The sequence below is a fragment of the Etheostoma cragini genome, chromosome 18, assembly GCF_013103735.1.
Source record: "Etheostoma cragini isolate CJK2018 chromosome 18, CSU_Ecrag_1.0, whole genome shotgun sequence".
NCBI classification, from domain to species: domain Eukaryota; kingdom Metazoa; phylum Chordata; class Actinopteri; order Perciformes; family Percidae; genus Etheostoma; species Etheostoma cragini.
In genome coordinates, this window is record NC_048424.1 from 8,758,469 (window position 1) to 8,786,045 (window position 27,577).

The 27,577-nt window shown below is 39.5% G+C and overlaps 1 protein-coding gene across 1 annotated transcript; it reads left to right on the forward strand.

Moving 5' to 3' along the window:
* afg1lb (AFG1 like ATPase b) lies at positions 1-26,591 on the forward strand. The gene is made up of 13 exons (XM_034900614.1): positions 1-515; positions 730-1,046; positions 4,245-4,299; positions 4,418-4,519; positions 4,770-4,897; positions 8,464-8,563; positions 11,961-12,019; positions 21,376-21,458; positions 22,216-22,286; positions 23,085-23,185; positions 24,020-24,160; positions 24,939-25,046; positions 25,741-26,591. The coding sequence occupies exons 1-13, from the start codon at positions 401-403 to the stop codon at positions 25,885-25,887; spliced, it is 1,527 nt and encodes a 508-aa protein (XP_034756505.1). The 5' UTR covers positions 1-400; the 3' UTR covers positions 25,888-26,591.
* The last annotated feature ends 986 nt before the right edge of the window (positions 26,592-27,577 follow it).

The following is a 27,577-nucleotide window of genomic DNA, read 5'->3' on the forward strand; positions in this document are numbered from 1 at the left end:
TCCGATCAGCTGAGGCTCAGCTGACGCTTCTCGCCCACCTGCTGCTTGGTTTGTTTACAACCTGACAGCGGCCACTTCGTTCGTAATCACGTGTTTGGACGATATACATAATTATAATAATTGTATTTGTATAATCCGGACCTATAGTGCTTCACAATGTAAGGTAATTGCTGCTAAAAGAAAAAAAAAAACATTATTGAAGTGCTCAGGATTAAATTATCCTACTAATATTGATTATTAACAAAAACTTAACTTACAAAACGATAAGCGGAATATTTAATCGAATTAGTAAACAATGTTATAACCTAGGCATATGAACAACAGGGATCGGCCTGAAATGCAGCGTATCATGTGGTTATGATAAATGGTTGTCAATAAAGTTTTCTCGTTTTGAAACATCATGGCGGCGTACACTGTGCTTGCAACTGTCAGATACTCAATACATGTTTTACTTAAAGACCCTGTTATGTCCTTAATGAATATATCCCGACTGGCAGCCATTTGTACTGGAAAAGGTACGTGTCTTTCGTCAGCTTGTAGTCAATTGTTTTCAGGTTGTGAGAAATAAAAACATGTCTTCTTGGGTAACTTTGCCGGCTATATCATCTAAACAGCTGGATTACACTTGGCTGTAGCGCAATCACCAATCACAGTTTCACTGCATCTTGTCTATTTTTCTAAACTTTGTGTACTGATTAACACAGAAAGCCTTTGCTGCAATGCTTCAAGGTTACACTAGTTGGAGGATGTGCAGTTCATCCGTATCATCCTGCTCCACTGAGTCTCCAGCAGCAGATATTTGTCCCCTCAGTGGACACCATGATCAACTAGTTCAGCGTGGCTCCCTGAGAAAAGACTCTCAGCAGAGAAGTGTTCTCCAGCAGCTGGCTCAGCTGCAGCACACCCTGGAGAACTACAGTAACAGCATCTACTTGAACCCACCTGCACCGAGGCTAAACTCTAAAGATGACATCAGTCAATTTCCAAAAGATAAAGAGCACCACATTACTACAGCTGAAAACAAAGATATTGGATCTGTGGCAAAGGTAAAGAAAGTATTATAGAAAATGATGCATGGTCTGATCAACTGCCTTTAATAGAATATCATGTATGTATTCATACCGACAAACTATCTATTACAAAACACGTTTTTAGAAAACAAATGTCAAGGTATTATATGTTTGTTGTTATGATACCCATGCCTTAAGTGTTGTGATTGTCCTCGTGGTTTAGATTATTCCTTATTGAGTTTGTATTGAGTTTTGACATGTAACTGATTGCCAAAAAAGACAAATTATCAGAATCGCACCGCAGACCTAACAACAATGGCAAAAGAAACCAATTTCCTGATGTGTTACTCTGATTTTGCCAAAACTCCCTTTAGCTGCAGGGAGCAGGATAAAACATGCGTGTAGAAGGAACATATTTAACACACACTCTCCTAGAGCAAGCCCTTTCTTCCTATCTACCAGTTGCACAACTTCTCTCTGACTTGTAAATAAATTGGTTACTAACACAAAACATAAACTTAGTTGACTCAGTAAACTCCCTCCACGTTCACTGCTCAGTAATACTTCCTGTAGAAGAGGGAGCATTTGCATGAACAAGACTACGAGGCCCACATAACCGGGAGGTTGCAACTTTATGATATGGTCTTTATTAGTGGGTGGAGTTTGGTCAGTTTTCATGGAGATGCAACGTTCAGTTGCCGTTCTAATAACAAAAAAAGCAGCTGAATGTCAACAAATCCATCTCAGTGACAACTGAGCAAATGTCATCCACTCATAAAGATCAAGTTTGAAAGGTTGGGGGAAAAGCCAGTAATTGGACCTTTGAGTCGGGTTTTGACTTGTCAGTCTACTCTATTTTCAGTTCAAGAATTAGCCATCATGCTCAAGAATTGTGCAATGTCTGAAATCCCTCCCCCATTCACTATTCTCTAAATGATATAAACTCAATGGGAGTAGTCACTTGAGATTTTGGACATTTCTGAATCATTTGGTTTTGCATTGTTTGGACGTTAAAAAAAAATAGTGTACATGCTGCAGAGACAATTCTTTCCTTTCTAAATGTGAAAGAATTCTGACACTCAAATAAATTGTTGGAAGGTGAAAATAGTAAGGTTACAATTTGCACGGCAGCATGGATTCTTTAAAGTAAAAGAAATGCCACCCTGTAAAAGGTTACAGGGTGGCATCTGGACTGAGTCCACTACACTGTACTCCAGTTGTAGCACTGATGGTGGCCATGGTGCTCAGGTCAAAGGAAGGGTAGGGGTCTGGGAAGTGTTTTCTGCATGTGAGTTTTGGAACTGCATAATGTAGGGGGCTGTTGTTTGTTTTTAGGTCAGGGGAGCTGACTGTCTAGTATTTGGTGGTGGGAGTTGTTTTGTTGGTTGGCTGGCACAGACACATAGGGTTAGGCAGAGATTTTGGAAGGCAGCAGGGCAGACCTCCCGCTGGGCCTGTCCCGGCACCCCTCTCACTCTCTCACTGTCCCCATGCAGTAATGAGGGGATCCCTATTGTCTGGGCCATTCTTGTCCTTTTTGCTTTTGATTCGGTACTCTGACAAATACTTTGGTGTTAGGCTATCAACACCACTGCCCCACTCTCCTTTTGCACCTTACTTCTTGCTCTGTCTCTCCCACACATACAAACTGACTGGAGTACATATGCAATTATTCTGGTTTGAATCAGGTCATACCACTGTCCTTTCGGTGTCTGTTCTCTCTGTGAAAGTGCCGCCATTGTCCTCACTAACTGACCAAGTCTATGAGGAGAGTACACTTGACTTAATATTGACCCAATGTGGCGTGGGTTTGCGGATGGTCGGCTAACAATGGGCCATTGTTTAGAGGGAGCCACCCTCTTCAAGTCAGACCTGCATCACTAGAGCCCTCCTGTACAATGTAGGTCTCTAGCAGGACAGTTGTACCACAAACCTAACTTATATTACATTAACCTTATCTCTCTCTCTCTTTTCTTTTCTTCTGTCATGTCTCTCTTAAGTGAGAGACATGACATCCCTGGCTTTAGATAAACATGTTCAAACTAAATGTTTCCTGAAGTAATTTCAAAGGCAAAGTGGCCATGTCCCGCATGTGAACTTTCCACCCATGTGCCAGTCTATATCCTCCTGCAGGAGGTGAGACAAGGCCACAGAACTCAGCGAGACAGAGTGACTGAGGGACAGCCTTGTCCTTCTCCACTCTGCCGTGGCAGAATGGCTTCCAGCCACCAATGACAATTACCCCACCATGCCAGAGGGCAGCTTGGGAAGTCAGAGAGAAGTCACACACTGTTATGCCGGAGCAGACAGGAAAGACTTGTTGCTCTTCCAGTTTTTCACTCCAGCACAGTACAGGCAGGGATGGAGGGATAGAGGCGATGAGAGAGAGAAAGAGATGGGTAACAAGTTTGCCTTTTCATTCAGTTTTCAATTGGCCATTGTCCGCAAATTAAGTTTAAGAAGACAACCCTTTCTATTTAGTGCCTAGTTAATTCCAAATCTATTTGGTTTTGACTCGTTACGGATGGACAACCACACTGTTGTTATACCCTGTATTAAACATATATTATTTCTCCTCCTATATACAAATATGCTCCAGGTTATAATTACATGCCTTGATTAAACTGATGACACATTCGTTAACAGGGCTTGGGCCCTCTTTAGCGATATTTGGCTTTACTCTAAATTCTCAGCGGGGTCACACAGAAGACGTTTTTTTGAAGCAAGGACCTTTTGATGATCGGAGGCAGGCAGCACAATGACTTCCAGCAGCACCTCAATGCAACAGTACCGTATCACAATTAGCAGCGCTAAACAGGCTGCACAGACAAGTCCACTCCATCTCGTATGGAGCCTCATCCAGTCCTCTCCGTTTTGTCTGACAAATCCCCCCATTGTTCCTCTGATGATGCTTTTCTTTCGTGGGAACCCTGGCTTGTCTTGTTGATTAGATCCCCTTTGTCTTCCTCCCCTGCAGTGGGCTAGTCTGGAGAATGTGAAACCTCACACTGTAGTGGTGGCTTAATGCCTCAGCATACTATGTTTATTAAACGATGATTCAGTCCTATACGGTAATGAATATAACAAAGTTTATGTATAGGTCAACAGCTAGTGTTTTGTGCCTTTTTTTTTAATAAGGACACTATTGTTTATGATGACATGCAGCCGTTATAAGATTTGGTGTAAAACAAACATGCTTCATTCATTTCCTAATTTTCCTCTTTTCCCTCAAAGGAGGAACCTGCTCCACCACCACCCCCCAAAGGCTTCTATATCTATGGAGATGTTGGTAAGATCGCAAAAGAAAGAAATATTACTATTTGATTGTCTATGTTGCTAAATCTCTACAAAATGTCTAAGATCAAGACAGAAGTAAGAATAATTGCTTTTTCTTTAATGCCCTTCAGGCACAGGGAAGACCATGCTCATGGATATGTTTTACTCCCGTGTGGAAAACACTCGTAAAAAGAGAGTCCACTTCAATAGCTTCATGTTGGACATCCACAAAAGTTAGTATTGTCCTCCCACTCCCGTGGCGCTAACTGCTAAAGGTTTGCTTGTTTGACTTTATGAAAGTTTTTTGACTCCTCAAGCGTTGGAGATCCTATATTTATCTCTCTGCTTGTCCTGAAACTCTCCTGCTAATTGTCTACCATTATGCATAAAATTACCGCTTTATTCAGTATTGTCACTGGGTTTGGGTTGCCGACAATGCAGGTGTGCTTTAAGATGTGCCTGATGTTTGTGTACTGCTTAAAGGGATCCATCGGAGGAAACAAAGCCTGCCAAAACGAAGGCTAGGGGAAATGTTCACCTATGACCCCATATCACCAGTTGCCATGGAGATCAGCAGTGAAACTTGCCTCTTATGTTTTGATGAGTTTCAGGTGAGCGAGTTTGTCTGTCGGTCTGTTTGTCTGTCCGTGTGTGTGTCTGTTCTTAAAACCTGTTTGAACATCAGTAACAAATATCAAAGCATGCATCAACTTCATACATTTGCTAAAAACAACCATCTACTCTGTAGATACTAGTTTTAAGTAATAGGTGATACTGGTAAATATACTGCTTGTACAACTTTATATAATTACGGCATGCCAATGCAAAGGAAACAAAAAAAATTTGAAGAAAACAAAACTGTTGGCTGGGAGGATTAAATAAATACCCATATAGTCCTTTTAATGTTCCAACCAACATCACATATGGTATTGAGTATAACCACACACAAACGCCAGAGTCAATAGAAAGCCACAGGACATGAGACTTTAGTATATACGGTAACTCACAATTCAGAGATTTTTAAATCTCAAAAGAAGGAAACACATTTTCGTATTTCTTTGTTTTGTTTAGGTGTTTTGAGTGTAATAATAATTACTCAATGGTTTATCGTTCTCTCTTGCTAAATCATGAATGGGGAAAGAAAACATGTTAAATGTCGCACTCTGTGTACTCTGAGTATTGAGTGTTCAATCTGTGTTCAAGCTGTGATCACTATTAGTGCATATTATACAGTACTTCAGCTCTGGATTCTCCCACAAAAACAAGACTGGGGACACCTAGTGGCCTTTTTGAATATGGCATAATTCTAAAATAACTTCCAGTAGCAATTAAACATTCTCTCTCCTTAGTATGTGGTAAAGTAGTAATTTACTAGTATAGTAGTAGTACATACATGTGTAATGTCACATAATACATATCAATGTATACCAATTTGTTGTCATTACATTGAAACTGCAGCAGTCAGTTGAGTTAGTGATCTGCTCCTGTTGCTTGTTTTTGCACTCAGTTTCCTCCAAAACCATTACAACAAGTCAGCCAAAGTTTTTGTACACTGATTTTACACAACTAAAGGGCACCATCAGCCATTAGTGCAGCAGAACTTCTCATTATGTTACCCTTTGGTGTCAAAGGAGAGCACCACTACTGAAGCTCTCTCTATTCTCTGTAAGGTAGTTAGTCATTCACTGATTAGAGAAAGACGCGTGCTTCTGTCTTTATCATTAGCCCGCCACACACATCTGTTTGCAGCACAAGGTTGTTCCTCTTACTGATATCATTACAGTTAATGCCAGCAGGTCAAAGGTCACAGAAGGTGTGCTTGCTCTCTCAATGCATCTGCGAGGATCAAGAGCTGCTCCTTTCATCCGCCCGTCTTTCACATTTTAAACTGCGGCGCTGTTTGTGCATTCTCATTGATTTGTTTTGTTTGCCGTCGCCAGCTTTGCTGTTTTCGCTTGTCGACTGTTGCTACCAGTGAATGGAGGGGAAACAAGCGGACATGTGCATGTTGTTTGTGATGCATAAACAAGAGGTTGGAAGCGTTGGGGGTAGGGGGTCTATACCAATCAGCATCCTCCTCCACTCAGCCATGCAAATGAGGCTCTGGGTATCAGTCGCACTCTCCTGCTTCCTTAAGTGAGTGGAGCTAGAAAGCGACTGGCTGCGGCGGGTCAGATGGATCTTATCCTCTTAAATGCTAATGACATTTCTCCATTCTCTTCATTAGCACCGTGCCATTATCAGTAATTTGTAGCCTTCCCCCTCCCTCCTTTTACGGCCCCCGCCCGACTCCTCTAATGAATAGTCGCCATTGAGAGGGCCAAGATGGAAAAATGGGGAAGAGAGCGAGGAGGGACGAAGAAGAGTGAGAAGAAAACGCTTGAGCGTCATTGTCTCAGGGCCTCAGTCACTGTGCAGCTTCTGTGAAACTGCTCATAGGTTGTGTACATAAAGAGGTGTAACATCAAAAGAGGTTTAATTTAGCACCCGTGTGTCTCGCTGTAAACGGACAGCCGCTTGAGTAATTGGATGCTCATTTGAATATCGGCATTGGCTGACGGAGATTGCACCATTATTTTTGTGTTCCACAAGTGCTACATCAGTCCCCTCCACCTTTCTCATTCTATGGGCACCCATTCTCTTTCCCTCTCCCCCTACTCATTCAGCAATCAATATTGCCCCTCATACTATCCGCATGTTGAGGGCACATGAATAAACAAATCCAGGTTGTATAAAAGGTCATTTTTAAATGATTCTTTTGAAATGAAAATAAAATCCTGCGGTCGGAGAAAATGGGGGCCCCTTCAGAGAGACACAGAGCCTTGGCTTTCTGTTGATTCTCATTACACGCACATGCAATCACTCTCTCTCTCACACACACACACACACACACACACACACACACACACACACACACACACACACACACACACACACACACACACACACACACACACACACTAATTTGATGCTCCTAGCCACCTCTCCTTAACGAAAATCAAGGCTTTAACACAAATGTTAATCAAGTATTGGCAAGGGCATTGGGGCTAATATGCAAAAGCAGAAGACTCTCCAGAGTATGAAAGGAGGCGTATGCTGTGGGTATGGCCATCAGAAGTGCCTGTTATACACAGGGAAGTAGGTAAGAGGGGAGTAGGAGTGGAGGGTGGGGCAGAAGTCTAACTTTTATTCAAGAAATACATCGACTTTCCTTTAAGATAATAGCAAAGTAACTTGAAATGTATCTCTCAATTTACTAAAAATGTGAATGCAATACTGGGAAATAATGTTTCTCCTCAAAATTGGATTCTTTCTACAGCATTAATTTTGCAAGCGGAATTGTTTGGTTGAATGTCATATTGGAAGAAAAGTTAGTTTATTTCTGCGTTGCATATAAATGGTAATTAGCATGGGACTGGCAACTTTGAGCAACAAGAGAAATAATTCAATTTCTTTTACATTATGCCCATCTGGTATTAGTCAGTCATGTTTAATCATGTGTGTTATCTACATGCTGCTTTGACTACTGTGCAAAAGAACAACAGAGGTGAAAGAGAGATTGATGAGAACAAAAGTGAGCGCATTGGATTACTAATAGAAAGGTCAGAGCTCTTCATTTAAGGTCCTTGCTTCAGCGTTGTCATTGACCTTTGTTTATTATGGACTCAGTGGACAGTTGAATTGGATTTATGTATTATAGCCTTGTTTAGGTTGTAGTGTTTTAGTATTGTGTTGTAGTCCTTGTGTAGCCTCAATCTATCTATCTAGGATTGAGGCTTTGTCTGCCAAAGTGACCCCAGTCAGGATTCACACTGCTCCATTTTCGTCATTCTTTTCTTCCTTTTTTTTTTTTTTTCTAGCTTCCGTTCAGTCATTCTCACATCTGCTCACTTGATTAGCTCAGGACTACTGCATTGCTTCAGCTACTTGTCCTTAGCAGAAAGCCAGAAATGTGTGTGTGTGTGTGTGTGTGTGTGTATGCATGCGTATGAATGGTCATGACCAGACACAAAGGATTGAATGAGCACACCTGAATGACACTAATCAACATGGAGTGTTGATGGCATGGTTTGACCTAAGATGCACACACACACACACACACACACTACTGTTGCAAGAAAAGCTAAATTATACTGTAGGTGAATGTGTCTCTCTCTTCTTCTCTGGTTCTCTTCAGGTGACCGACATTGCTGATGCCATGATTCTGAAGCAGCTGTTTGAGACATTGTTCAAGACCGGAGTAGTGGTGGTGACCACCTCCAACAGACCCCCTGATGGTACGATGACTGGTGTTACTAGAGCTATAGTTTATTCATTATATTTTTGTCACTACACACACAGAGCAGTAAATAGCTAGGATAGTTTAGTGTGAAAATGAAATGCAGCCATCAGAGTAACACTGTAGTAGCACTCCTTTATTTTCACAGAATTTGCCATAATGCACTAAGTAGTAAACGTAAAGGAACATCTTAGTAACAGAAACAAAACTACCACAATAAATATTATATTTTCCTAATATTGCAGGAACAAATAATCATTTTACATAAGTGTACAGAATTTTAAGTAGCTAATGTACATCACAACTTATATATCTGACAATGATTTTTCTTGCTGTGGATCTTACAAACGAATATGGTAGTTTTAAGCCATATGATCCCCATTAGTGAAATAATAACTTCCAAATACGTCACTTAGAAATGAATGGTTTCTAACACTAACTCTACTCTAACAATAACTTACTTACAGCAAACATTTAGCTACACAAGTAACAATTGTACTGCGAAAGCTGCACTTTAACTCATTTGTAAGTTGACTGATCATTGCTAAGAAAGAGAACGGAAGAAAACAAGTGTTATTTCAGCAGCTGTTTTTTTATTTTTGCTTAGTCTGCTAAGCTAAAGTGCTTCGTAGTTTTGCTTAGAAGATATCTCACATACTCACAGCCATATTTGGTCATAGTGAATATGACAAAATGAAGCGCCTCGCAAAAGAAAACTTTACTGTTTCAGTTTTTTTCATCAGGAGTTTGCCAGAAAGTTGAACCAACAAAAGTGTAGCTCCAGCACATTTTTCCAGTGCCGCACTGAAGTAGAAACCATTGATGAGTAACTGAAAAGCACATTATCCTTCTAATGAACTGTTTATCAAAATTAAACAACACTTAATAGTTCTCCAAAGTACTATTCTATTTTATAAAAATATTTGTGAATATACACCTTCATCTGGGTGGTATCTGAAGTTGTATCCAGTTCCTTGATTTACAGTACATCCGTTGATTATGTCACTTATAAATCCCAGTCTTTTTGTGGGTGTCTGGGAAATATACCATTGTAGGTTGGAGAAGAGTTTTCCAACATGTTTAATGTTGATGAGCAACTGTTAGTTGTCAAGAATTGTCAGCTTTTGCCACTTCCTGCGAGCATGCATGAATGAAAGGTAGTCCATTTTCTACAGAAAGCTCTTCCCAGAAGCTCTTGGAAGGCAAAAGTCTGACAGTAAAACATTGTCAAACAGTTCCTTGGCCTTAAAGCTCTTCTAAACTACACCAGTAAACCATCCGCCTGCAGCAGCAATAACAAGTGATTTTCCTGGAACATCAATGTTTGCTTCTCCTCCTCTTGAACCAACACATTTCTCAGTTACTTTACATCCATCTAGTTTATTCACTTAATATACGCTTAAAACGTTTATCCGAAAGTGCTTGGCTCCAGAAAGAATCAATTGACAAGGCCACGCCGACTACTTAAACAGTAAACAACCAGAAAAAAAGGCGAGGAACATTTGAAACGGCTCTTACTTTTAGAGACATGACACAACCTTTAAACAGTCTTTGATGTTGCATTTACTGCCAGCGGAGAAAGGTTGGTGAAAGAATAATCAAGGTGGAGATAAATGCATGATGTGCTATCTGACGTCTTTTTTTCTCGGGGAAGACGTTGATGCCTCAAAGTCTCGAGTGGGTAGGAAGTGGATGGCAGCAAGATAGATCTCGTAGACAAAGACGCCCGTCTCTGATATTTACTCGCTATTAAGAACAAAGCGTCAAACCATGCAAACTTGATAGAGAGCCTACTTGGTATTAATTACATGGTTAATGGAACACTGAAAGCCATAAGAGACAACTGGACATGAAAGGCATACATTTTCCATCCTTATTGATGTGGAGATGCTGGTATCAAACAGCCCTAGATGTGTTTTGGAGGGGGAATTTAGAGGTTTATGCTAGAATGGCTAAAGAAGCATTTTTATTGTTTTTATACACTAAATTTAATGAGATTGAGGAGGGTTAGGGGGATAAATGGTGTATATTGGAGTGGGACAACCTCAGTGCAGTTTACATTAAAGGACTGTCTGTGTGATCTTATTTTACTTCATTTGTAATCGTTTTCCTTGTTAGTGGCATTGGTTACATCTGTGGTAAAATATCATTGGAAATGGTCTTCTGAAAGTAAAAATAGCTTGTTTTAGTGGCTTTCAAAGCATACACCCTTAAATAGTTTGACATTTTTGGAAATAAGCTTATTTACTTTCTAACTCAGTTAGTCGAAAAGATTGATATGCTCATGATTGCACAGTAAATATGAAGCTACCAGCTTAGTCAGGTAGCTTAGCTATAGTCAGTTAGCTTAGCTGTCCCCCCCCCAACCCTCCAGTCAGTCAGTTATCTTAGCTAACTGACTGTAGGGTTGGGGGAGGGGGACAGCTAATATGGCTCTCTCAAATGGTTGCACGATCCACCTGCAAACACCTCTAAAGCTCACATATTAACACGTTATATGTATTTATTTGTTTCTGTACAAATAAATGGCACTGTGTGGTTTTACGGGAGGATACATGGTGGACTATTTTTAGGATCACTGCTCCCAGCCAAGAAATAGTCCAGGACACAATCCCCTGTAAATACACAACTGGTTTATGTACTAAACACACCATATGTAACTTTTGAACTTTAGAGCTGCTGTAGCCATTCTAACAGAGCTAGATTATTTCCTTTTCCAGTCTTTTTGCTTAGCTAACTGTCTCCTGTTTCCAGCGTCATATTTACTGCACAGACATCACAGTGGTATTGATCTCCTGAAAAATGTCACGACAAAAAAGCGAACAAGGGTTTGTCCCGAATATTGAACTAGTCCTTTAATCTTTGCACTAGTCATGTCTAATAGACAGCACAGTCCATTACAGTACAGGACTTGTCAAGCGTGTGTGTTGGGGTCCTGCTGTAGTAAGCTTAAGCCCAAACATCAACAACTAGCGCTTGTTTGCGTTTGCAGCTGGAGGATCCCCCGATGTTTGTCTGTGTGTCTTTGTCCCTGTTTGTGTGTGAATCCCTATCTGTTTTATCTGTCTATCAGGGATGCTACTTCAGATGTAATTTGTTCCAGCCGAGCTAATTGAAACATCCATTCAGCAAGCTGCTGTGGACATTGTCTGCGCTGAAAAGGCGACAGTCCTTTCTCTCGCCACCATTGTTTGGGAATGTAATGAATTTTATGTTGCTGCCGCTGCCGGTGGAGAAATCCATTTTTCTCCCCTGGTCCCAGTCCTTTTGTCGTATCTCCCCACCCATCCTTCAGTTCATCAATAGCCACTTTATCTGCCAATCTGTGGTGAGGGAATGACATTATCAGGAGGCTAAACAGCAGCTCTAATAAAGGCCCTCCCCTCCTCTTTCAGATCTGTACAAAAACGGACTTCAGAGGAACACCTTTCTACCTTTCATCGACGTGCTGAAGGTAGAGACAAAGTCATCCCTCTCTCTTGTCTTGTTAATTCACTTGTTTATCACACACATAAACACACACACTTGCATGTGTGCATCTGTCCCTCTGTCTCACTCTCTTTCTGTCTGTCTTTTTTTTTTACAAGTTGCTCTTTAGTGGTTTGATGTTTTTTTGCTTCCTGGATGTCTTGCACACTGTTACAAAGCTGTCTTTGATCATACCAGGGCATGTTGAAAGACTCACAGAGAAAAAGGTAGGGAGAGATGGAAAGAGCGTGAGAGAGCGCAGGTAATGTGAATGAGAGATGGGCAGACGAGCTGAGGGACTGACCCAGGCTGCTTGCATTTCAAAAGTAAGCGGGGAGGAGCGATGCAGTGGTTAGCATTTCCAGCAAAAAAATCTACTTTGCAATTTAAACAGGTAGCACCATTATCCTGCCTGCATCTCAGATTATCATTGATGTGTTTTGGAGTGATCATGATCATAAATAATTGCATAATAATTTGTTGTCATGCATTTTGCAACAGAGAAGGGCAGCATTCTTGCACCTTTTATTGGTATTTAGTCTAAATAGTAATTTATTTCAGTTTTCATACGAGAAAATGACAGACACCAATTGACAAAATGACAGAGCAAACAAATTTAATGTATAATGTATGAACAGACATACAAATTTATACTTTTATTTACATAAAGACCTGTAAATTCTCAGCAAATATTTGGCTGAGTTGCACTCACAGCCAATATAAGGGTTAGGGTAAACGCTCTCTTGTAACTGAAGTACTGAAAGTCACCACTTGGTGCTACTTGAATTGTATGGCTTAATGAAGAACGTTTTTAAACTATCATTATATGTTATAGACAAATTTAATTATGCCTAACTGACGTGACAGAAAAAAACATTTTTATCAACATTTAAAAATTGAATTTGCACAAAAATTAGAGCCTTAATACACCTCTTGGTTTAAAATATTCAGAAAATAAAATATCTGATATATTGGTACTTATGTGTACTACAACTGTGAATGTTATTTTACAAGTTATTAGCATAATTTAGAATTTTTTTTTTTTTTAAACGCCACCAGTACAAATGGCAAATTTAAGGACTCGTAGTAAAATATGGGTTTATATACTTTATAACATGAGCTCAATGTTATCTGAAGTTTTGTCTTCCCACATATCCCTATTAGTCTGATTGTCCTAAATAATAATAATATGATAATAGGTATGTTATTGGAAGATTATTATGATCCCAGTAAATGTTACCTGTTACATCACAAACATCAATGTGAGTACCTTTGTGCACAAAATAAAAAAGAAATAGGAGGAAATCGCAAAACAATTGCTTAAATAAGAGAACATGGTTGATCTGCAGTGCCCAGGCTACAGTTTCAGGGTAGTCTCGTTTTGCCAGACCTGCCTCCAGCGCTGCAGAGGAGGCTCTGGCTAGTCGAGAAAAAGAACGTGCTCTGGTTAATTGGCATTTCTTTAAACCAATCATAATTGTCATGGGCGGCGCTAAGCGCGACACAGGGCCTGGTTGCTGCTGCAAAATAGCCTCGGCAAGGAACTTGTTTTGGTGGAACACACACACACACACACACACACACACACACACACACACACACACACACACACACACACACACACACACACACACACACACACACACACACGCAAAAACAAATGTAAACCCTTGCCCTCTCTAATCCACCTCATCAAGGTCCTGAATGCCTGTTGTCCCTCTTTGCCCCACACTACCTCCTCTCTTTCAGGGTTCCATGTTCTCCTTTGTGAGGCCATCTGGTTTTTGGGGTCGTTTTTTTGGGGGGGTGCACAGCATTCTCTATAGCGGCCTGTTCTGTAACGTTAAAGCGTGTTTTAGCGGGGTCATGCTGCTAACTAGCTGACCCTTGATAGATTGAATTAATGCTTGCAAGGCTCGGTGGTGCGGGGTCCTCCTCCCTGATGGAGCTCACTCTCGTATGTGCGTGCCTGAGTGTATTTCTATAGCGAGCGAGGGAGTGAATGAGGGTGTTAAAAAGTAAAAATAGCCTCTGACCTCTCCTCCCTATCACCTGAGCTGGAGTGGTAGAGGTTAATCCACTGCCTCTGTCCGCCTGGGTTAAACGTCTTTACTTAACTATTGACTTCTGAATAGTTGGGATCCCCTTTTCCCTCAATACCCCATCCCCCCCCATTTTCTGTTTTTTTAATCTTAAAAATAAGAAATCCTTAGATCAAGCACAAACTTTAAAAAAGACCCACTTGCCATACATTAACAAAGCATATAACTTTACTAAACCGAAGAGTGCCTTAAGTGCTGCTTTTCCTTTTTTAGTTTTTCTAGTTTTTTTTATCATCCACTCAGTCATTTTGTAATTTCTTGTCCTTTTTAGTGTCTCTGTGGACTCCATTGGGAAACCTATTCATGTGTGGCCATGGAAATGCTCAGCAGTCTTTAAAATACAGGGTTAACGTTTTTTTTTTTATGGACATATGGTATTGTAACTAAGACACTTTTTCTTTCTCACAAACTGTCCTTCTACTCCACTCCTCATTTCCCATCCTCTCTCTACCCGTCATCCCCATTCTTTATTCTAAAACTCTCCTGCTCTGCTCGCTGGCTTTACTCACCCAAGGTCAGTTCTCTATATTTTGGTAGCAGAATAGTGACTTTATTTTCCCTCCACTTGTTTGATTGCAGTTGCATACAATGCTGCTGGGAGGATGGGACATGACAACAACCCTGAGACAACTTTGAGTATCTCTGGGTTTTCTGCTGTTTTTAACCCTTCTTTTGATCCGCTCTCCTTCTCTTTTTTGTGTGTCATTCTTAATAATTGCTCTGTGCTGTGTTGGTGATGTTAAAAAAATAAATATATAACAGGATTATAGAGAAAGACAAATTGAGGAATGAGAGGGATGTGGTCCTCCAGTGAAGACCTTGGTGAGAAGGACTTCCTGTGAAGAGCCAGCAGCCTGCCACTGCAAATCAAATGGATGTTGATATTTGGGGACTCTCAATGTCTTCCAGAGCATTTAACGGCGGGGACAATTAATAAAGGACAAAACGATTTTTCCTCCGTTTGAACATGAGAATGTTTTTTTCTGGCTCTGTATTAATCGCCAGTTTGGATTGATTCAGTTACCTTGGATTATTCCCTGCTCCCTAACTGACGTGTCCCGGTGTTTTATTATAAGTGTGTGCATGTGTCAGATGTTTCATCCATTATGCATGGCCACAGGTGCATTATTCTGTACTGTGTGTGTTCATCTGTAAAGCAGGCCAACCAAAGGCAACACTTAATTCAGAAATGTCGCTCTTCCTTCTAACTTAACTAACATGAACCGTTTTTAAACTAATAGATTTTTTGTGAAAAATTCCGCTGGATTTTCCTCATTTAGGCTTGCCTTGGGCTTCCTTTGTGTTGGCATTTTAAACTCCGGTAGATTTTTTGAGGTTACCTGCTCCTCAGATTTTCTGCAGGGTAAATCCAGACAGCTAGCTAGACTATTTGTCCATACTGAGTTTTCTGTTGCACGACTAAAACAACTTTTGAACGTACCACCCAAACAAGAGTATTCTGTAGCGGCACTGCGACTTTTCCCATTGCCTAGCACCGCCCAAGACAATTGAGATTGGTTTCAAAAATGCCAGTAAACCAGAGCTTTTCTCCCATCCTGGACTGCTCTGTGGACTAGCCAGATCCTCCTCGGCAGCACTGCAGTGGTCCGGCAAAGTGAGACTACTAATAGGTTTACCTAAACACATTATCTTCAATAATACATTGTTGGTGCTAATAAGGCTTACACGAGGCAAGACAACATTCTATGGTCGAGACTAAAAACTGGAGTAAATTACATTAAATGAGAGTTTAGACCAGTGCTGGCTGATATTAAAGGGGAACACCACTGATTTTACACATCAAAGTCTGTTTAAAGATCTTGGGCAATACTGCAACAAATGTGAAAGCAGTTGTATGACGCCATTTGTGGCTCCAAAGGAAGCTGCACAATGTCTGATAAATTGCCTAAGGAATGTCACTTGAGTAAAAAATTATTTGGGTTTTAAGACTACAAGTTTTGAAAACAAAAACAAATGGGGGTGTGAACCTCTGTAGCCGGCCTTTCATCTCAACTTGAGGTTACGTTAGCCACTACTAGCATAACACACCAGAATCTCTGACCAAATTGGCGACGGTTGAGTTGCATTGTGGGTAATGTTGGCAGCTGGTTTTGACAATCAAGAAGAACACGTGGAATAAAAAAAAAAGACAATAGCTCTGTTTTAGTTGCATCAATTTGTGTCCAACATGAGTCCAACTGGAGTGCAATAATTTAAATCTGTGTGGTTTTCTTTTAAAGGTGTGGTGAGTTGAAATTATACCAGAAGATCAGAGAGCTAATTTAGTCCTAAACAGTTTGGTGATTTATAAAGTAGTAGCGTTTTAGAATTTCTTCTTTTATAGTCTCGAAGCTAGTGCAGAGTTTTTAGTTCTGAAGCGTTGCTATCAATATGTGGAGCCTCTGTTGGCCAGGTGCAGGTAGCACAGACTCCAAGAAGTTTTGGAGCGGTTCGGTTTTGGGCCTCATCAGAGCTTAAGAGGGTTGAGGGTGGGGGGTCCAGTGGAGGTCCTGGATCACGAAAGGTAGGGCCTCCAACTCAAAAGATGTTTCGCCAAGAGGAGCAGCCTAGGCAGGGGGAGGTTATGAGAACGACCCCTCAGAACAAACCATCGCTGGCCCAAGGCAGTCACACTTTAAGGGAATAGATCATTAGGTGTAATTAGGGTGTTCGCATTGTCACGTACCTCCCCAACTGCCCAAGAATGAATAAAATCACCAGATACCGCCCCCCCCACACACACACACACACACACACACACACTCACACACTCTCAGTCACTCACACACATACATACACAGCAGCTCCCCAGTTAGTGAAAACACTTTGATGTCAGAAGAGTCGTCCAGAACTTGCCAGCATAAAAGCAGTGTTTTAAGCCTTCTCTTTTCTCCCTCGTCTCTCTCTCTCTCTCGACCCCTCTTTCTCTCCCTCCCTCTTTTCTTCTGTCCCTCTACACAAGCCTGTAAGACACACATGGTTGAATGAACGACAACCTTTACCCTCCTCCCCTCTCCCTTTCTCTCCCCCCTTCGTCTCTTTTTCAGCCTTCCCACCCCGCATTTCTTTGAGGCCTGGTCAATTCTCCGGTCCAAACAAAAAAAGCATCAAATGTTTTCTGCTGCTGGGTAATGAGGGAGTGGACCTCATCAGGGCCCAATAGTCAGCTATCCTTGGCTTTTGTTGCAGCTCAATGGCACCGCGTTCTTTGAAAAACTCAAAAGCAACTTTTTGAGGAGTAAAGGACAGAGAAAGATATGGCGTAGAGGGAGCAGGCGCAGAGGGGAAGCAGCGACCCCAAAAAAAAAACACTCTGTTTTTATGCTAAACGGCTGTCCAGAGACAGCAGTGGACAGCTTGGACAATGACATAATTGGAGCTACATGTGTTTGGATGACTTTCTTCTAAAAAGAGTCTGATTCTCATGTCTGTCATCCCTCTCTTCTGTCTCTCCCCCCCCTGTTGTGTCTGTGAGTTTGTGAATGCACCTGTGCAAGTAGTAAAACTCTTTTTTTGCAGTGATGCTGCTTTTCTGTGATTAAGCTGCACACGGGACTAGTTTTCACACCATTAGTACAAACAGTTAATTATGGCATGACACATGGATCTGTTGTAACTAGGGAACACTGATCATTGTCCTTATTAATTTAAATTTGTCACTTTCTATGAATACAAGTTAATTCCTTAAAATTATGTCAATTTTTATATCTTCAATTTGCAATCCTAAAAAATTGAGAAAAGCAGCAAATTCTGACTTTTGAGAAGCTGAAACCAGTAAATTAGCCAGTTTTCACCACACTTTTCCCATGGGACCAGGGCCTTTTTTTACGTGTGGCATTTTTACATGATAAATAATAATCAGTCAATTACTTAAGTTGTTGTCAATTAATGTTCTGTTGACCAGTTAATTGGGTCAAATTAAGTCGCAATGTAACTTAAGTTGGACTTCAGTAAAAAAAAAAATATTATTTCTTTTGAGCAATTAGTGAGATGGAAAAATCTTTGTATAACAACAAAAGTGAACACAGGTGCAAAAAAAGGACAGAGGTGCTTTCACATATTAAAAGAATTAGAGCATTGTGACATCAAAATAATTCCCTTATGCAAAGTCATTCTTGCCTCAATCAAATCCTAGAATTTGGGTATTATTAGTTGCCCTGATATTTGTTCATTAAGCATATATGTAATTTAATGTAAGTGTGCTGCTTAGATTTTATATATTGTAGACTAAACACAGATCACTACAGTAAGTGGCTTTCACACCAAGCTAAGACTGGAACTAAAGATTATTTTCATCATTGATGCATCTGTTCACTAATTTCTTGATTAATTATTCAATTGATTAGCCTATAAAATGTGTGACAATAGTAAACAATTTCACAGTTTCTCAGAGCCCAAGGTGATGCCTTTCAATAGTTTGTTTGTAAAACAAACCGTGATAAACCCAAAGCCCAAAAATATCAATTTATAACAATATTAAACAGAGAAACAAAGCAAATTCTCACCCAGTTGAGTTGTCATAAATTAAAATAGTTGATTAATCACTTAATAGTTTCAACAGTACACCGGACAATAACAGTGCAGCTGGTAGATTTGTTCTAGAGTATACACTGTATATCAGATTGTTGTTGTCCAGCTGTATAGAACGATGTACAGAATAAGCTAAAAGGAAAATTGGAGATAAGACTGCAAGTTGCCAAGTAGACTGACAAGGATTAGTGTGTGTGAGAGGAGCATGATGGTGGAGGGGGGAGACCACAATGTGTAGGCGGTGAAATCTTGGAGGAGTGAGATCTTGACAATCCCCTCAAGATGGATAATCAAGTAATGACCCACAAGGCCTCAGCCTTATGTGATTATAAATAACCAATGGAATCATCATCACTGATTGTGTTTCAATTCCTCCTTTTTCCTCTCTCTCTTATTTGTATCTCACTTCTCCGTCAAGAAATCCATCAGCCTCCTTTGCCGACAGTTCATAAAGGGAGGGAGTAGAAGATGGCAGGAGAAAAGACAAACTGAGACTCTAATGATGTGGCGGCGATAGTGACAAGTTTTTTTTCTTTCTTTTTTTTCCCATTTTGGAGGGACTATTTACCCGTTGGTGGGGTCACAGTAGGTTGATGACACCTCCCTTTTGTGCATGGGGGAGGGCGAGTTTGTCAGGTTGTTATTAAGCCTGATTCAGCCAATTGGCTCAGAGTGGGAATCCCGTTTGTGTGAGCGGACATGGAGATAAAAAGTTGACAGCAGAAAAGAATAGAGTATTTCCGTCCCCTTGCTTTGTGATGATTACTAATTATCCTGCAGGTTAAGGAGGCCAGTGGCAGAAATTCACAGATTTCATAATTTACCGGAGCTGTCGTTGAATACTCAGTCAGCCGGCGATGGCTTGGATGGGATGATTTGCAAATCCTTTCTTTTCTTTGATAGAATAGTGGAGATGATGATTATAGTTTGTGGTGCACTCCCTGACATGAATCCTGTTGACGTTTTACACTATCTGGAAAAGTTTGAACTCTGCATCACAAATTCACCCTTGCTGTAACACACTTGAATAGCTGCAGGAACAATAGCTCGGCTCAATAAACCATCAAGAAGTGACATAAAGTCCCAGCGCTGTCAGAGAAGAGAAAGATGTCTCTCGCCTTCTGTCTACCCTGTTGTCGAATTTGTTCTCTTGTTCCTTATTTGTTCTTTTTCCATGGCATATGAGCAGGAAAGCAATATCAACTGTTTTATAATGTATACCATAGCATTTCATGTAGAAACACAAGAATAATTGACAATAGTAGTAGTAGCAAAAATAGCCTCCTTAGCACAAACTCTTATCTTAAGATTTCAACAAGACATTCAATCTAAACCTAAAAGATAGCATCCAATTTAATAGCCTCTTATGGTTTATGTTTATGGTTCACATTTTCAGCATCTACTTATAATATTTTCAATGCAACTCTGGTAACTTCGATGTGCCACAGATTAAATATCACCAGACCTGTCCTTTAAATTTGATTTAAAGAAAAGGTCTGGTGATATGTATTGCATATTTATTAGTTTAGATGCTGTATATTTCTGTGCAGTAGGTTAACACATTTATTTGAGATGACAATGTTTTTAATTTATTAATACATGAAAATAATCTAAAGTAGCACCAAGCCGTAAATATGGTAGCTGAAATGAAACTGCAAAACCAGAAATCCTAACCCAAAACTTTTAAAAATCTCTAAAACCAAACTTGGAAGAAATGCGTTGCCAAAATGTGAATAATAACTACTTAAGCAACAAGTTGGTCATATTGTGTAATTTTTCCAATTTTCAACTGACCCCATGAACAATGGTGTTGATCTGACCTATCATTAAATCAAGTATCATCTCTGTTACCCAAGCCTGGTATATATCATTCCTCTGTGCTATAGAGCTCCAATGTTGACCAAAAAACTACAAACACATGAGCCCCACCCTTGCACTGGGTGACATGCATATGAACACTGAAGTTTTTCTAAGTCAATCACATGTGCACTGTCCTGTTGCTGTGAATACTTACTAGCAAAATAAATCCAAGGCGGAAAATAGTCCAGACAGATGCATTAGTAATACGTGTTTGAGTAATGGTCAGTAAAATATACAATGCCCAACTGTTTTAGGAAATGATTTAGCATTTCTTTTTAAACAAGAGTAAAGCTTATATTCGTGACCTGCTAGCCGAGATTTCTATCTTCAGCATGAACCAATGGTTTTAAAGCTGAGTAACACAGATGAAGTAGGGAAGTCATAAAAGTTATGAGAGACAGAGTAACACATTGTTGATTTTAGTCTTATCATTTGATTTGTAGACAATAAGAAAAATTAAAAAAAATAAGTATTTTCATGAATGATGGAAAATGCGTGGAATAAAAATCTTGTCACAGAGGTTGAATATGTTGTAGCATAAACAGAGTATTATCTTTTAAATAAACTTTAACCTAGTACTTAATTTAATTGCAAACTAAAAACTGCAGTTTGAGATACATCCATGCTTAACAATGTTGATACTGACATTTAAAATTATGTATTAAATTATGATTCCTACAAGTCTAACCTAAATATTATGATTTTCTTCCTCATTACAAATACAGATTTTTTATTTTCCTTTTTGCATTGCTTTTCACATAGACTGGCCTACTTTAAATATTTTCCCTTTGACTGATTTTTCATTCTTCCTTCATTCAGTTTTTTTGTGTTTATGTTTGTGTGCGTGCAGGAGTACTGCCACACCATCTGCCTAGACTCTGGGATTGACTACAGGAGGCTAGATAACAGTGCAAGGGGGAAACTCTACTACCTGTAAGACACACACACACACACACACACACACACACACACTCTATTGGACACATTTGCTCCTCTGTTTGCAGTCCAATCCACTCAGAGGCTGTGCAAAGGTCTGGTAAAGAGTCAACATCAATCTGCCTCCACAACATGCGCGCACACACACACACACACACACACACACATACATACACAGGAAATGTTTGTGTTCATCATTGAGTTTCTTTTATTTATTTTTTTAAATTTTTTTTTTTTAAGGACAGAAAGAGAAGGCAAAAATGGATAAATGGGTAGAAGCAGACTGGGTTTATAAAGACCTACATTACCTTGAGAGATCCATGAAAAGAATGAAAGAGGAATCAATAGAACATGAGAAAATGGTAGAGCTAGTTTTCTATTTTCCTCATTACACATATGCTGTTAGGAACACACAGATAAACAAGGTTTAAATGACACTGCTGTTGCTCATCGCTGCATTGGAGCTTTAAAGTGCTCTCGTCTTTTCACTGTATGTAAATAGAGCGCATCACACCCTTTTACCTGGAGTTAAAACACAAGAACACGTGATGCACATTCACATTGATGTGCATTCACAGGCTAATGCTCATGTTTAGAGTCTAACATCCTGTTTTTTACTGATGAAGTGAAAAGCTAAGTACCCCCCTCTTGTGCACTCCTTGCTGGCGTCGTTTTGATGTGGCCACTTCAGCATTTTTAATTTTCATATCCTATTATTTATTTTTTGTGTGTGTTTTTGTGTTGTCTTGTTCAGCACCGGTGAGCCCGGTGTAGAAGCCTTTTTGGATGCGCTGTTTGAGGAGCTGGCCTTAAGTCAAGAGAGTGGTAAGGAAGTTCAAGTACAACACTTATTTTTGAGACTTTATCACCAGTCAACTTTCTTACAACAAGACACATTTAATGTAAGTCATTTAATCAGATGCAGCACGATAACCCTTTTATCATACTCCTTGTTGAGTGATATTAGACAAATGGCATAATGCAATAAAGTCATATACATTTTTAATGTTTTGAAACATTAAGTAGCCGGTCAACGAAGTTGATCTAATTGGTTTATTTGTTTAACAGCAAAGAATAGGCGTGGCGATATTTATATATTTACCAGTATGGTGTCACATTGTGCAAAAAATGGGGCTCTAGATACCACTGACAGGCTTGGTTGTTTATTATGTTAGGCCTCATTTAACTTTAGAGCTAAATTAAAGCTAAGGCCTCAAAAAGTTTATGAAATCTGATTTGAAATTCAGTTTTAGACGTTTTAAAATGTTGGATTTGAAAGTTTATTTTGCAAGTTTATTTCTAGTTTAGAAAATTGCTGTGTTTCTTATTTTATTCTTGCATTGATATATATCTAAAAGCAGGGTATTTGTAATGTTTGTCAAGAAATCTAAATCTCTAAACTGTGGATAATATACTTTATGTCACTTCAGGTATACAGTACATACTTCCTGTTTGGATTTCTGTGGTCTAAGATGAACTTTTGGTCTTTCACAGATTTGCTTTTAACATAATGACTTTAAATGTAAATATGGTGATAAAATATATGATATGAATACCAGGTATATTGTCGTGTGTGTGTGTGTGTGTGTGTGTGTGTGTGTGTGTGTGTGTGTGTTTTCATAGTTACAGGCCCTCGGTTGCTCACAGTGCTGGGCAGAGACGTGACTCTGGAAAAGACCTGTGGCTCCATCGCTGACTGCACTTTTGATGAGCTGTGTGGCAGAGTGAGTGTTTGTTTTGTCTCATCTTTTTCCCTACAAATCTCAATTTACTTCATTGCCAGCATTGTATAATTGAAAAACAATTTCGTGAGTTACTCAATAACGCATATCTTAACAACAATATTTAGTGCTGCAGATAATCCCCATCTTTAGTTACGTGTATATTGTTTCTCGAAGTGTTTACAAAGAACATTCAAAGAAACGAAACAGCCATGAACAAAATAACATTCATCTCAGCTGTTTCTTCCAAAAATGTAGTTACAGTACAGGTATGGAACACACATACACACACACATCCAAACTGCTTAAATTCAAAGCCCTTCTCTTTACTGCTTCTGTGTTTTGCTTCTTACCTCTTCTGTGTCCTTATTGTCCAAGCCTTTGCTCTCAAACTGAATCACCTTCCCTCAATCTCAGTCCTATTTTCTGCTCAATGTCAAAAAGCAAGTCTATTGACAATTTACTGAATAGTTGAGCTTGTGCCTCTAATAAAGCCATGACGTAAATCATAATCTGCAGCAAGTGTAAAGTCTTGAGCCTGATGGACAGTGTTGAGTTTTTTTCAAGCATCTTAGCTTCAAGGCTTCTTTTTCTATCTGACATATGTTGGAACGTCCACATTAATTTTAAGAGCAATCCCCCTGAATGGCAAAGAACCAAGGACAGGGACTGATCATCAGCCGGAGCCTTTAGCACAAGGTGCCCTCATCGTACAGTTTTTTTTTTTTTCAGCCCAAACATACAGACAACATTCAGTGTGTGTGTGTGTGTGGCTATTTACTCTCTGCACTGTGGTGTGCTGCTGTAGATCATGTAACTTGCTCGTTTGTTTTCCAGCCCCTGGGTGCCAGTGACTACCTGGAAATGGCACGGCTCTTTGACACTGTATTCATTCGCCATGTTCCCATCCTGACACTGACCCTGAAGGACCAGGCCAGACGCTTCACCACCCTCATAGACAACTTCTATGACAACAAGGTGCTCCATCTATTTCACAAACTACATTTGGGCTAATAAATAGACCCCAAAAAAATACATCATATTCATATCACAGGTGCAACCAGGCTTTAAGAGAAAACTGTGTAGCAGCAATTTTCTGTTTTGTTTCATTAGTGTTAAAGGTACACATCAACTGAGAGGATGACGGGTCATTTTACAAATTAGTCCAAATTCAAACTGGGATATAATAATTAGATAATTTTCAGGATTTTTTGGCGAAGGTTTTAAAGCGCTGACATTAAATCTTGTTGCATGTCATTTCCCATCTCTCTCTCCCCTCAGTTCCTTCCATCTCTTTACTGTTGACTATACAATAAATGCATCAAATGTGAAGTACTTGATGACAGAAGTTAACACTGAAATTTAAATAGTAAATCACAACATTTCGCTACTGCGTAAAGTAATAATACCGTATTATATTACCAACCCATTCAATACAGCATTAAGTTGAGCGCCAAACTCATATTGGCTTACTTCCCATGCACTGTAATTTTATCAATCAATTATTTATTCTGTCGAAGAGGAAATTTTATTTAGTTTAAAAAAAGAAGTCAATAAGAACTTAAATCTTGTCAGGGATGCAATAAAACACATTAAAATAAACAGAAGTGTAAGTACTGGCATTTTAAGGAGGTAATGAATGAATGAATGGTTAACTGCTCTCATTTAATATTGATCACAGGAAACAGACACATAATCATTCATAAAATAGGAACTAACCTCTATCAATAAACTGGACATTCCCTCCGTGTCCCAGGTGAGAGTGGTGCTGCTGGCGGCTTCTCCTTTAGACGGGCTGTTTGTCCACAGTGGAGGGGACGATGAGAGGGACAGACAACTGCTGGATGACCTGGGCCTCAGCGGGGTAAAATCCTACCTGCTTCAACAGAACATGACAAGTTAAAACAGCAGGAAAACCACCATCTCCTAACAGCAGCGAATGAATGCTGTTCCCAAAATAATTGTAAAGAATCACATCTTTGATTTTACCTTATAGTAGGCTGCCCCTCAATAAGGACAAAAATCTGTGGGTTGTTTATGAGTTGTTATTTTATTAGTGTTGGAATTACAAACTTGTTAAAGGGGCTTTGAAGAATTACAATAATATTGACGTAGCAGATGGTGGTTAATATTTGATGAAAAGAAGTACATTGTTTAATCATTTAAATTTAAACCCAACTACAATTACTAACGTATATTTCATGGGACTCTATATCACTTCATGTATTCATTTGCTTTTTTGGACTTGATACCAATAATTGTTTATGTGTTGAAATGTAAGGGAAGATGTTATTTTTTTTTAATTGCTGCTTTTTAAGGTTTTTTTCAAGATAAAGTTTTATTATTATTTTTCATGTTTTTTGCGTTTTCTGAGACTTTGTGAGTGTGAACATGGCATTTCTGAAAAAGAGGGTCTTGCGCTCACACAGATTGATTCTGCATTCCCAGGAATCAAATCTGGTCTTAATCATGTTTCTCAAACTTCTCTTGTTCTCAGTTACTTAACTAATTTAAATTGGATTTGAGTGTATCATTTGCTAACCCTGGTGTTTGTTCAGGAGGCAGCGGAGCACCTGACTCTGTTCACCGCCGAGGAGGAGATCTTTGCCTTCCAAAGGACCGTCTCCAGACTGATGGAGATGCAAACAGAGTCCTACTGGATGAAGAGGGACCGCAGTCACAGCAACAAACACATGACCACCTAACATCCACAGCTGACTGCTTGATGATCAGATATACTTCCAGACAGCACAGTACCTCACTAACTACTGACACTACACAACAGAAGTTCCTACTTAGCAATACTGGAAATACTCCAATATATCCAAGAAAGACCTGATATCCAAAGTAAATACACTGTATAACAAAACCAGATACCGGTTTTCAATTAGGATCTGACTTACCTTTATCGTATGCATGTGTGTTATATCATTTTACTGTTTGCTCAGCTGTTGAGAGGTATGCTCTCTCCCCCTTGTGGACAATTTATTTTAAAGAATATGGAAACCTCTCTAACATGTGTGAAACAGAAGGGAAAAAGGTGTTCACTCCAGAGAGAGGAAGAGGGCCAAGTGTCCCTCAGCGTAGTTGTAAATCGCCCTCTAGTGGGTGAAGTGGGTTCAATATTCTCAGGCTGTTCCTGTTTTTGTGTAACAATATCAGTCTCTGTAAATGTCAACCGTATAAAAACCTGGTATTAATTTAAAATGTCATGCGTGATTTTAATCCATGCATTCTATCCATCAAGCTAAGTGATAGTAACAGGATTGGCATGGATGTATTTCAGGTCGGGATTCTTAATCATATCAAGTGAACTAGTTGTCTTGCATAATTACATGAAAAAGCATGCACAACTGCGGTAAAACACTTCAATATAATAAAATTGTCAACACAAACTATTGTGAAGGGGGTTTGAACTCTTGAATCCAGATTTTCCAAGCAGTAGTGTCACGCAGGTGTGTAAATTAGATCAACAGTATACAAATATGATTTAAAATGCAAAAATTAAATTTAAAAAGGAAAGACACAAAAACATCCCATCAGATGAAGAATGTAGCAGTTTATGTTCAAAAGGTAACAAAATGTGAAAGAACATGACAAATGTTTTTTTTTGTCGCATTTTTAACGTTTTGTCAGTTTTTGCATATTCAATTGTTTTTTTTTAACTTTTTTTGTCAATGTGCGGACATTTTTGTTGTGACATGCGGCCAAAATAAATGTATTGTGGGGTCCGTGCAAAAATGTTTTAGATTGAACAATTTGATATGGTATATTTATTTCTGTAGTTGAGTTTTTTCATGATTCTCACACTTTTTTCATATTAAAAACTAACATTGTCTCTTCTGAAATTAAAGCTTTAGTATAACATAAAAGGGTAATCTCAATTTTGGTAGATAAACTATAAAAACCTTTTTCCTTTGTTCCATCTATATTTTAGTAACAAAAGGGAAGATAGACATTTTTTTCTGTTGTTTTTGAACTAAATCCTGTGTGCCTGTAGGTGGCAGCAGAGGGCAACCAATTGCTACAAGGTTTGTTATTGCGTCCATCTAAGGATGAGGTCATTCTGGTGCACCACTCCAGCCTGGCCCAGCCCGCCCTGACAACTGAACAGTGAGCAGCACCTACAGTATCCAAACCAAGAGTGTTATATAAGATACTGTGTTTGTACCAAGCAGCAGATATACAAAAACACCAGAGTAAATCTCATTATCCTTATATATCCTTAAGGGACTGTGTGCGTGTGCATGTGTACATATGCATGCACATGACGTGCCATTAAAAAGCATTTCAAGTCAGCAGCAAGGCTCATAGTCTATCCCACCATAACTCTCAATTAAAGAAAAATCAATCACGCCCTATGCCAAGGCCCCTAATCCAATCAGAGCATTATGT